At 40.4% G+C, this 12,802-nt stretch overlaps 1 protein-coding gene across 1 annotated transcript in view; it reads right to left on the reverse strand.

Annotated features, from left to right (window-relative positions):
• Positions 1–10,672, reverse strand: part of SPRED2 (sprouty related EVH1 domain containing 2) — a 225,886-nt gene extending 215,214 nt beyond the window's left edge. The window contains exon 1 of the mRNA XM_069234266.1: positions 10,165–10,672. Within this exon, the coding sequence (XP_069090367.1) occupies positions 10,165–10,190 (26 nt within the window). The 5' untranslated portion in view covers positions 10,191–10,672. The remainder of the gene's footprint in view (positions 1–10,164) is intronic.
• Between the last annotated feature and the right edge of the window lie 2,130 nt (positions 10,673–12,802).

Below are 12,802 nucleotides of genomic sequence, written 5' to 3' on the forward strand. Positions count from 1 at the left end.
GCCATCTTAGAATTGTAAAACGTTAATGCAATATGGACAATACCATTCTATTATGGTTGCCTGGTTTAAAGGTAACGTTTGTTAGGGATGAAACACACTGCAGATGAAATGGGCAACAATCAGCCCATCAACACTAAACGGGCAACTATAGTATGCTCCAAATATAAAATATATATATATAGCTTTTTTTTTTTTTAAGGCAGGAAAAAAAAGGAAAGGTGGCCCATAAAAGAGGAAAATGGAAAACTAAGAACTGCTGCACCAGCTCAGGCTTTCAAATGCACTCAGGTGGATGTGTGTGTGACATCAGACAAATGCCAACACACACAAAGCAAGAGAGAAAAGCTGGAGGGAGCCCATGCTGTATGCAGTCACAGTTAAAAGCAAAGTGTAAATGAGATTCATACAGACCAATGGCGGAGCAGGGCTAACCCAAAGTAATTTTATATTTGCATGTATATTAACATATGTCTGCATTTATAGTGACTACAAGATCCTGGTAGACAACTGAGCCCGTCAGGTCTTCTGAAGGGATTCTAGAAAAAAATCAGTACAATGCTTTTACCCCCTAGGGTTCATGTCACAGATAACACCCAAATCCTTCTCTACAGGTAATTAGTGAGACTTCATGTAACAATACATTAGCATACAGGGTTTAACATAGTGTAATAACAAACCACCCTTTGAAGCCTATTTCCTTCAACACATTTCCACATAAGCAAGTCAGGCCAAATGGCTCTGTCAAAACGGTTCATAAAAATAAACACACTATGGAATTTGACATAACTTTTCCAAATCAACCAATAAGACCTACAGCATTTACCAGTGGTGTAACTACATAACCAGCAACGGACCACTACCCTGTGCATAAGCTGGCAACCATCAAACAGTTCTAAAATTACAAATATTTGGCAACACAATATATAAACCCCCTGCCCTATTGTATTGAGAGTAGGATTTCCAACAAGGTAAGCATTGTGCAGTCCTTAAATCACAAATGTATACAGAAGTACAATTAGCAAAGCAAAATATCACTCCAATGTGGGTGAAGCAAGAATTACCACAGTGCAAATCTTCTTACTCTACTCTTTGCCAGAGGAGGGGGCCAACACCAAAACTCTAACCTACTATAGTTATCTGTGGCATCCAAGTAACAAAATAGCGCTCTGCTGGAATTAATATGAAGTAATAGCAATCAACCTTTAAATGCTTATTGATTTTTAACAGATACTTTTCACCACAAATCAAACGTATCATATTTATTGTATTTAATTATAAACAGATCAGACCAATAGCTTTGATTATTGGCCTGTCACCATAATCAACACAGTCCTCCTGCATTAAGCATTGTATGTCCATTAAGGCAAAACCTGCAACACAAGCATTATTTTACAGTGGAAGTACACATTGCCTAATCGAGTGCTGTAGTCAGGAGAACCAATACGCGGGCAGAGTCTAACACCTTCTGTCAGTAAGACTATCTAAAAGCGCTTTTCCTACTAATCACACCCAGCAGTCAAGCCAGACCTAAAAACGATAATAAAGCAAAACAAGTACAGCAGACATGCAGCATTAAAGCTGCAAAAATGTATTACCAAAGAGTAACGTTATGAGTGCTTTCAACTTTTTTTGTAGCAGGGTGGCCAAAAAAAAAAAACCACAAACTAGGAGGAATCAATGTGTTCTTGAAATGATGTTCCGACATCAAAATAGACCCACCAGCTTATTGAGAAAAAGACTAAGGTGACCCCCCCAAATTGCCTCAGTGACCCCAAACTGTCTCCCTCACCACCTGTGGAAGATGAATGCTCATACTCTTTACTCAACTACATTCACATGAAACCCTCATGTGGCACAGCTTACGACATGGCAAAACTAAACTCATCTGGCGCTATGGAATATCTATACCACAAAGTTTTGTGGCACAGCAACACAGAACTACTGCATCAATCCTTTCGCTCATAACAAATTACCAGGTATGCAAATTAAATGTCATCAGCCCAAGGCATTGCAAACCAAGCATGCCGGATATACCATAAAAGGATCAAATGCGCTCTAAGAAACTTCACAGAAGAACGGGTGTTCAAATTCTTCTTCCTGATTAGCTAATGCCTGTCCAATATCCCTGAAATATTTCTTAGAGTTCGGTCTCCCAAAGAAAGCTTCTTTTCCTCCTCTAACACTTTGGAACTATACAGTAGAAAAAGTGAGTTCCCCAGCATTATATACATTCTCAACTGTGGATCTTATCCTCTGCATGTATAACATTCTACCTCAACCATTACACCAGATCAACCTCAGGTTCAAAATGATAAATTGACTAATGACACAATTTTTCCATGGCCTTCTCTCCCTATTGAGGTTTGTAAAATTAATAATCTTGATCTCTTTCATTTGTGTTACACCTTCACTTGTTCCACAAGCCGCCTTATGGAACAACTCCTTAACGATAACCCAACCACTTTGTATCAATCTGAGATTTGCATGGAATCCACCCACATAGAAAACCAACTGGATTAATAACTACTGCAGGCCCAACAGTGTTGTTCAAGTAATGAGAACGCTACTTCACATACATAGTAATGTTGCATAGGTGAATTCTAAATAAGTGTTTTGGGTTTCATATCTGATATAATGCAAAATGTTTCTCTTTTAAAATGAGCAAATTGCGGTAACTTATTAGAAGGTTCTACAACAGTGAGGCTGTCCTATCAGAGAATTACTGTACCAGTGCTAAGAAAAATAAATACAAAAAAGTTGTTTTCATTAAAAACTGTTTTCTTTCAACACTTCTTTACAATAGCCATCAAAGTACACAACAGTTGACTGCAAGGAGATTGCCTGTTTGCCCTCACAAAAATAATCTGAGAATGGCTATAAAAAGTTTGGAACTGCTCAAACGGTACCCCTCGTTGTTTACTTAATGGCACTGAATTATAAGCACATAAAAATATGGCAAAAATTGAACCTACCGATGAGCACTAAACTAACTTCAAAATAATGTAATTGCTAAAAGCCGCCAGTTAAAGGTTAGAAATGATCACAATGCTACGGGCAGAACAACATAGTGATTTACCTTGAAACAGAAAAAGGTTATCCTACAGAGCAACCTTGGATGTCAATTGATAAGCATTTAGTAATGTTCGAAGAAGCTCACCAATGATGCATCCAGGAAGGTTTCCATTGCTTTTAGACTCAATGAAGGAGCCATGCTGATGTATAGATTGGTTACACCCAGAGTTTGTGTGTGTATATAAATATATATAAATAAATAAAAAGCACTGGCAAAGCCACCGGGTATTGGCTCTAAAAGGCAGAGATATATGCTACAATGTTTTTTTGCACTCTTGGTATGGGTTTCCAATTAAGGAAATTCCATTGCAAGATGGCTGCGATGTGCATAACCTAAGGGTGACCCCCATGCATTGCAATCTTTCTTTTCCAAAGATCACTGGTGTCTAATATCTCATAAGTGTAGCCAATAAAGAGGATATGAATATGTAAATATATTCGGAAATATGTATATTCTGAAATACCTGTTAAGAGACCCAGTGCATTAAACGTTACGACTTCCTGCCTTCAAAAATGAAACCCACATGTGCTCTTCAACTTGTTTACCTGGTGTCACTTTACAAAGCTATAAAATATTTTGCAAGGTTCTAAAAATGCTTTAACGTAGTAATATTTAGAGCTATCAAATTACAAGAATTTGAGAAGAATTACACCTTGGCTGTAGGTTCTTGCCTTTAGAATGTGTATTCTAAGTATAAAATGATCTCCACTCGGGTATATAATTCAGTCTATGGAACCTATTGAATCAACTGTAGCTGTTTTTTCTATTTTGAATTATACAGTGCCACGCGTCTACAACACCACTGCAAATCATTTGTATAGTACCCTAGGCTGAACAAGCTTTTTTCAGAAAATGAACTGCCGGTTAACTTATATTGCAAAGTCATGTGTATTTATTTTTAAATATTTATTTTTGGTGATGATGAAGCTAATAAGTTCATGAAATGCATTTTGTTGTGTGAATTATTGCCTATTATTATAAATGAATTAAAAATAATTCGGGAAATAAAGATCAAGACACATCATAATTTCTATAAGACTTCAAGTGTTCTTTCCGAAATTCGGAGGACTCATAGCAATAAATTTGTTTCACATATTCTTGAGCTAAACACTATTAGGACCTGTAGTACTAACAGCAGAGGGCCTAAAATGTGCAAGGCAGCTGTTCCTCTATCTTCCCGTTATAATAAACTTTATTACAGAACTACAGAGTAAATATACTATAAATGGGTAAGCTAATAAATTGTTCTGTGCTGCTAGGCAATTATTGTATGCAAAGAATATAAACTTGCTTACTATGGGCACTGTTCTTTCCCAAATATCAAGAAGGCACTGTGACACCAAAGTTTAAAAAAAAAAAAAAAATCCCCATCATTGTACACAGGGGATCATCTGAGCTTTTGGCTCAAACACATCTAACAACTTAGAAAAACATATGAGTAAAGAGCACTGTGTACCGATTAAAAAAAAAAATAAGGAAAAAAAATAAATAAATAACCACTAAATCAAATTGGCTGAATCACTTTACCGCGGACTTTACCCTAAAAGAGACAAAGAATAACTAATTAAATCAATGCTGCATCATCACAGGCTGAGTACAGAAAGTGACATTATCAGCATTCTAACCATTTTGGACTTGACAGCAGCTTTTGACAATGTCAACCATGCTATCCACCTCAAATCTGTTGGAGATGGGACTCGCAAACCTAGTGAAAAGATGGATAAAAAAAATCTGCTATTGGTAATAACTTGGTAAGTGGCCATACCAAGTATGCCTCTAGTCTGTAGACTATCTTTTGTGGTGCTTCACAAGAATTTTCCTTTTTGCATATTTTGTATTTAACGTTTACCCTCGGTAAGAAGCTGGTCTCATCTAGGACTGTTCTGTGAGTGTGCGCAGATGACACCAATCACCCCTTGGATTTGGAGATCAATCTTCTTATCAATTCTGAACATATACATTACCTTTGATAAAATGCAAATGCATCCACTTGAATTTGAAATGTTAAGATCAAAAGACTAACCTTTGGATCTTATGGAATCAGCCCATCAATAGGGAACAACAACAAAATGTGGGCTTTAGAATGGATGCACCTGAAATACATTCCTTCTAAACACCGTTTCTCTCGCCTGTCACTACCAGCTACATAATTCTCATCATTTACTGCAACTGTATTGGCTATAAGATTAATGGAAAAACACACCTCTTTTCAGTTTTGCTTCTACTTACTTGCTGCTCTGTCTCTCTTGTTGTCATTCATACAGAATCTGCATGCACGCTAGCCAATTCAGAATAGACAATGGATCCAAATGATTATACCAAAAAGTCAAACGCTTCGCAATGTCCACTAAAAACGGTCATAGTTTAAAATCCCTTTATTTATATTGTTTATTCCAAAGGGGTTAGCTATGCATTGCTGTCAACATCAGCAAACATGACATACAACATTAAAGGGTGCAAAACTGAGATTTCCTACTAGCCCCCATTTAACAATATTAGTTTATAATAGCTAGCCAACCACTTACAGAAGTAGTTACAATTAAGTAGGACAAAGAAAACTGAAATCTAAGGGTCCAACCTGCATTTTCTTAATTTAGAAATATGGTACTACATGGTAATTTCTGTATTTGTGGTAAAATTCCCACTTTTGGAATTATAAAGTGGTCATGGAAGTCTGTGACAATCACAGTTTTTTATCCAAATGCTAAAATGCATTAGTTCTTCCTGCATTTAAAATGGGAACCTGCTGTGCAATTCTGCAAGCAGACAGTTTCCTCTATACCCTACTCACTTATGGGGTGTTATTTCTGCATACCAACAGATTCCATTTACTCCTGCATTTGGCAAGCGTAAACATATTAATTACTGAAATGAGATGATACCTGCAAATCCTGATTATACCCCTGCTGTTTATTCTCAACCACTTAAATTTAACTTAGATGTGCGAAAATGCTTAAGAATCTGGCAATTAAGTGTTCGACAAAACAAGTTGAGACGTTTCTTACATCAATATTATCAATTAATTGCTAACTGAACATATGTACCATGAGGTACTCATCTCTCCGATTAAAGAATTCTACAACAAAAAGCCTAGACTGCATATAGTCTGGACCAGGCTCAAATACCGAATACCAAACTAAGTATCTTACAACAACTAGAATAAATAACCTTTTTTTTTTTTTTTTTTTTTTTAAACAAAAATGCCCTGACAAGCCCCATGTCCCTTAAAAACATAAAATATGCATGTGCAGTTTTCCAAGTAAGTAATCATGCAGAGAAATTGGAGAACTAGCTCTACAAAAACCATACCACTTAATGGGGATTTCAGGAGTACAAAGTTGAAGTGGTGGAATCAAAACTTGATGAATTGTAAGAATATAACATGCCAGTACTCAGTCTAAAACTATTACTAGTAGTCACCAACCAGATATATGTCACAACATCTGAGTTATACCAAATATATCTAGAATATTGACTAATACAATGACATGAAGGTACATATATAGATAAGTATAGATTCACTATTCTAGACTCCACGTGTGGTTACCTTTATTATATGTTTATCTTTAGGATAAATAGATGTGGACTTAAAGTAAATAAAACTACACTTACCTCTATGTACTTACTTTCATGATATTATGGTAGTCTATATTCTAGATACAATATATTGGCTGCACGATATTTAAAATGTAATATTGTAGAACACTAACCGCCCGATGCACAAGACAGTGTTACTAACAGCACCTCCAGGAAATGTTTTAGCATAATTAAATGCCTCCACATGCCTAATAAAATATCAGCAGTAAGTGTCCATTTGCACACAGGAAATACTAGAGGCTATAAATTTCCACAACTCTGTATGAACCATCATTTAAGGAGCAGTTTAAATACGTTTTAGATTTTTCCAAATCAGTTTGTTTACAAACAAGACCAGGTTAGTTTGTCAAAATACATGGTTTTCTTTCAAATATGCAATTTACATTTTGGGTTAACACACAAAGAAAATATTGTCCTTTTCTTGCAAAGTGACCTTCTCAAATATGTCTATAGTAGACCCTCTTGATTACTCTGCTGAGTTACCCTTCATGGAGTTACTACTGTCAGGGTTCTGGTGAGCTACTAGTACCTCCCGAGCAAATTATTGGATCTTCCCTGTTTTTAAGAGTATTCAAAGCACGCAAAGATGACCCAACAATCCAAGGATCTAAAATGTCCCTTTACAGGCTGGTAGTAATTTAAAGCAGATTATAGCTGTGACATAACGTGCATTTAACCCGAGTAGGCATTTCAGATGAGCCCCAGCAACCCTACATTATCATAGCTTGCCTAGTGGTTTACAGTGTAACATCCCTACCGAAAGATCTCTACCCGGCATGGTGGCTACTATCAGCAGCAGATATATTAATGGCAGGCTGAGAGAACAAAATCGCCAATGCGAGAGGACATTTCCAAACCATCAACTACAAGGGTGTCAATGTTCTCTGTTAAATCTTTATTGACATTGGTGCTTGAAACAATACGGTCAATAGAAAATATTGCTGTGCAGCTTGAAAAGATGAGTGGCGTTCGGGACCGAGACCCTGATTTGCCCCAATTCTATTTTATACCCTTTCTACTTAACAGCTTTGTAGAGACAGTGGCAAATTAGCACTGGTCCTAAACACCATGTCACCAACCTCATAAAGAAATTGCAAAGAGAAGATCCAGTAAACTCTGTAAGCCACCTCACAAATATGCTGAATTAGTCGGTGAGAGGGTGCTGTAGTAGTGGAAAAACAGTACACCCAAAGATGGATGGGAAGAAGAAGACGACGAAGAGTATAAAATGCTGGACCAATGTATAGAGACAGTGCTGCACTATTCTTCAAAAATGTCACTGAAATGTAAGTAAACGAGTACTGTACGTTAAAAAGCGCAGCTTATTCTTGTATATAAAAGGGCCTTTCAAAAACTAAAGTGTTGTTAGCAGGGTCCCTGTTTTAGCACTGTAGCGCACCGCAAGCTAAATCGTGCCACGATGTCAATAAACATCGCCTGGACTACCCTGCGGTTTTGCTGTGCTTTTACATACTGATTTCAAAAACACTCCCCTGGAAGTAAAACAAAGCAGCAAACATAACAAGTTAACCAGTTCTTGATATATAGCCATTAACACATTGTCACCTTTTCACGTAAAGTCTGATCAAAAATAGGTCCAACTCCATGTGTGACAGCTTATTTTTTCCAACCCTTTTAAAAGGCGCCTCCAACCTTGATTCTTTATACTGCCACTAATCCCATGTACAATAGCTGATTTGATAGTTTCACGCATCGTGTTACCATTAGGAAAGGCTACCTAAAAGTTTAAAAAACAAAAACGAGTAAAGGAACTGCGTTATCACAGAAGCGGGCATTTCCATGGCATATTGGTCATATCCGCCACTTTTACGGTCACAGTCTTTCCGGAAGTGTCGCCCTTTACAGCAAGCCGGGTGTGAGGGTCAAGCATTGTTAGGGGCAGTCATTAGAAGCTAGTTGTGTTTTTTTTTTTTTTTTTTTTAAACAAAATCAGTTCTGCCAGCAGCGAGAATAAAGAATTCCTCGCTCAAGTCCTTTGGGACCTGCCCTGCACTATTCATAAACCCACAAGGGAAGTACCCAAAAGAATAAGTGACCACCATTCGCTCCTCCTCACTTGAGGACTGGAATGCATGACTATTTATTTGCCCGTTGCTTTGCTCACTGTAGAGTTCAGAAATCCCGTTCTCTCACTGCACTTCTGTTGGGGGGTGAAATTCACTTTCCTACGTCCTATAAAGTGTATGGTACAACATTAAAGCAATATGAAAAGGTAGGTCAGAAATAAACATCCCACTCTTGCTTTGCACGAAACAACACTGACTTGATAAACAAGTGTTTTAATTTGTTTCCCTTAACATTGGCATTAAAAGCATATTGCTGCCTCCATTCTTGTATTAGAAGAGCAAAAGGTGGACATTTTAAAGGCAAACTGGTCCAAGTGCACGCAGTTTAAAACTGGGATAAACCAAAGTAAAGATTTCTGATTTTGAACGGAAAGTCCGGCAATACAACTCGTCTTCAAAGTGCGAGACTCTAGAAACAAGTTAAAAAAAAAAAAAAGCATAACTACGTGCTTACTCAAACAAAGTAAAACCTTACGGTCCTTCTTAAGATCTCAAGAGTGACATGATGAGGTTTCATGGGCTTTTAACTTTTTTTTTTAATTGCCTAGATGTGCACTTTTTAGCAAGTGTCGATTTATTTGCAGGCCAGCAGAAAGTATGCAAATGCTACTAAAAAGGAATATGAAGCGCAGCGAAAGCTGTTGGGTCCTCGCTCAAGCAGAGAGGTTGTCTCCTGCTCTCCGAGCTTCAAAAGGTGCAGTGTGAACGAGTCCATTTTCCACGGACTGCTCAGTGCGAGGCGACTCACACAGCAGCAACAAGGGGCCCTCCTCGGGGCTGCTCGGTCTTGGGCCTCACCCTCCCTTCCAAGAGACTGAGGGTGTCGGGGGCCGTCTGCCCATACTACGGGCGGCTGGCAACTCGCCCTGTACCTAGCCAGGCCTCAGTCTCTGCCCAACGGCTGGTCGAGACCGCGGACTCTTCCACGCCGCGCGCCCGCCTCCTACCAGCGGCGCGCGCCAGCTCTTTTTTTATGAATGGAAAACGCTGTATGCAAATGAAGGCGACTCTAGAAAAAAAAATGGCCGACGCTTGCGCTTCCATTTGACGCGGGGGGATATCCCGGGCCTCGGCCGCCGCACGCTCAACAATGCAAGTGGGCGGGGAAGGGTCAAAAGCTCCAAAGAAGTGCAAGGGACCGCTGTTGATATCAGAAATCTGAAAGACCCGAGTTACAATACTTTATGGGGAGAGGGTGTCCCTGCCGGACCAGGGCGAACTCGTTCAGTCCCGGCTAGCAACTGACGTGTAGCCGCCTGCGCCAGCCCTGCAGAAGTAAACACGGAGGCTGGGGACGTGCAGCAGCTCCTGGGAGCTCCTAGGGCTAAAATCCCATGCACTAAACCACCTACCCCCACCCACAACACACAACTCATTCCTACCCTCCAACCCGAGCCCCCAACTCACTCCTCCGGCTGTTCTTCCTCGTTCATTTTCCTCCTCAGCGGCGGCCGTAGGGACGTCCCGCAGCAGCGCCCTGCGGCTCCGCGCTCCACATCTTCTTGGTCACATTCTCGGACCTTTCTCAACTTTTTATTACGTTTCAATAGTTTCCGGGGGCAGTCAAGGAGGTTGGGGACAGGGAGTCCCAGAAAGTAAAACAAAAGCAAGGTGTAAGTGCAAAAGAGCGGCCGGACCGGAGAGCGCAGCACGGCCGTTTAAGAGCGCCTATGCGGCGAGCTCCCGCTCACAGGCGCCGAGCGGGGAGCTGGGAAGGAGGCTGGCGGTGGCCCCGTCCGAGCCCCATGGCTGCAGCCTCAGTCCATGTTGGATTCTCACAGCCGAGGAGAGGAAGTGGGGCGGAAGCGATGACGTCATCATAGCAACCAGCTGCCAAGCTGCAGCACGGGAGGGAGGGGAGAAACCAGACACCGGCAGCCGCCCGCCCCTGCCACAGCTCAGATGCTGCCAGACTGCAAGAGCGGCGCACAGCTACTACAATAGCATAGCCGTGCTCAGCACAGGCATTCAGCGCTGCCGTACCCCCACCGTGTGCTTGCCGCCCAAGCGGTCCAGATAGGGATGCAGTCCAGCATACCAATGCCGAGTGTGTAGGGTAAAGACGACCGTGTTTTATCAAACATTTTGTCATTTCTTCACTTTCTTGCCACCTTTTTAAAAACCCATAATTCACATGCGAGTTAATCTAAAACACAATTTTCTATTCTTCTATCAGTGTGAGATTGGGACAGAAAACAGACACGGGTACCAAAATAAAAGTAATTAGATGGATAACGAAGTGGCCCATATTTGCAAATGTGTTCAGTTTTGAGTTGATAAAGACACGCATTTTGCAAGATATGGAAGACTGGATGGATTTGAGCCAGCTGCGGGCAGTGTTTGTTTTAATAATCGAGTAACCAATATTAAAATCCGAGCACAAACCAGGTTCACAACCAGCCAAACAACAGTCTACACTCCATGGGTATCAGCAGGAGGGCAGCGGGGGGTGCTTGCTCCGCCTGGATTTAGGTACAGCCTGGTGTGCAAGCTAACAGTGCAGCATAACACTACGGCCGCTGTAGTGTTACGCTGCCTGCACTAGTATGGGCACGACCCCTTCTGAAAACATTTCCGCGGGCGCCCATGTCACGCACTGACATGTGAAAACAGCCCTTCGGCAACTTCTTGATTGTCTTAGATGCCAGCTCGACCCTGCTTTCAATGCCAGGGTTATAGGCAGCGCATTTAGCTGTATCAGCACAAGTGAAAATCTGAGTGCTTAAGGTTTACTATGCACCTACACCTTCAAATCTTTCTTGTTGTTGTACTTTTTGAAGCCGAGGCCCTCAGCTGCCATGCTTGTAGACTGCTCTTTTACCTTTGCTGGAGGGTGACAAGAATAATTTCCTGATATGTCACGTGCATTAGGTGGAAGGAGTGCTGTCGCCGTCACGCAAACAAGTCAGGGATATATGTCTTCTGGAAGTTAAGGATGGTGCTTAAGGTGGCAAGACGTTGGTGGCCTCCTGGTTCTGTATTATCAGTCTCTCACTATTGACCTGCTGAGGGAGGAAGATGTTCAATTTGGTTGCTGTACAAGACTACACGCCACACAGCAGTAACTGATCATGCCATGCCAAATCGTTAACTGCACTTGAAGCACAGAAACCAGAACTACTTTAGCTCATACCCTATCTTTTGTGTGCTTTACATTTACACCTTTATGTTTATCATTAGTTTCTTTTGTCCTTTTACATGTTGGCCTGCTTGTCAGGTGTTTTATTGCTTGTGGCCCTGGCTAAAGGTGCTAGTTTAATATCTTGTTGCTGCTGATGTCAGTTATTGTTTTGTCCAGTAAAACCATATGAATTTGTCAAGCACATTATTCTTTTTCATATATGATAGGCTGTGTCCTTGGTTGCATAGGGTATTCCCCTTCTGACTGTTTCCTAGGTAAACTGCTGTTATATAATTTCACGATCCAATATGAATTAAATCTTTATTCAAGGGAGAATTGATCTAATAAAGGCCAACACATTTGCTCCCGCCAGCAACAATCTCCAACTCACCCCATAACATTCCAACCTCCCCAGCAACCTTTCATATTACCTAATAGTATTCTAATAGGACACTATAACTTTCTATTTCCAAACATATTCATGAATAATGAAATGTATACCAAGCACAACAATTACTTAGGCCGCACCCTATTTAAGCTCCATCCCACACACCTTCTTTATCCCCCTGTAATGAAGCACCACCAACGTAAAAGGTAAGTGAAGACTTTGCGGTTTATTCGAAGTTAATCGATACATAAAGGAGACACGCAGCCGTCCATCTCTAAACCGTTTTCCTCGCCCTCACCGTTCTCGAATCTCTCGATGTCACTCACCAAGGAGTAAGACATCTCAAGCACAAGACATTCGAGAATGGAGGACGAAGTTACACATTACTACATATCTTCCCTCTTTTATATAAAATAGAACACAACCACAAATAAATAAATATATGAATAATTTATCCATAGATAACACAATGCCAAGATAATTTCTAGAGTGTACTGGACTCCACATTTTTTTTTTGACTAAAAGCGCTTCTACTT

The sequence above is a fragment of the Pleurodeles waltl genome, chromosome 5, assembly GCF_031143425.1.
Source record: "Pleurodeles waltl isolate 20211129_DDA chromosome 5, aPleWal1.hap1.20221129, whole genome shotgun sequence".
Classification (NCBI taxonomy): domain Eukaryota; kingdom Metazoa; phylum Chordata; class Amphibia; order Caudata; family Salamandridae; genus Pleurodeles; species Pleurodeles waltl.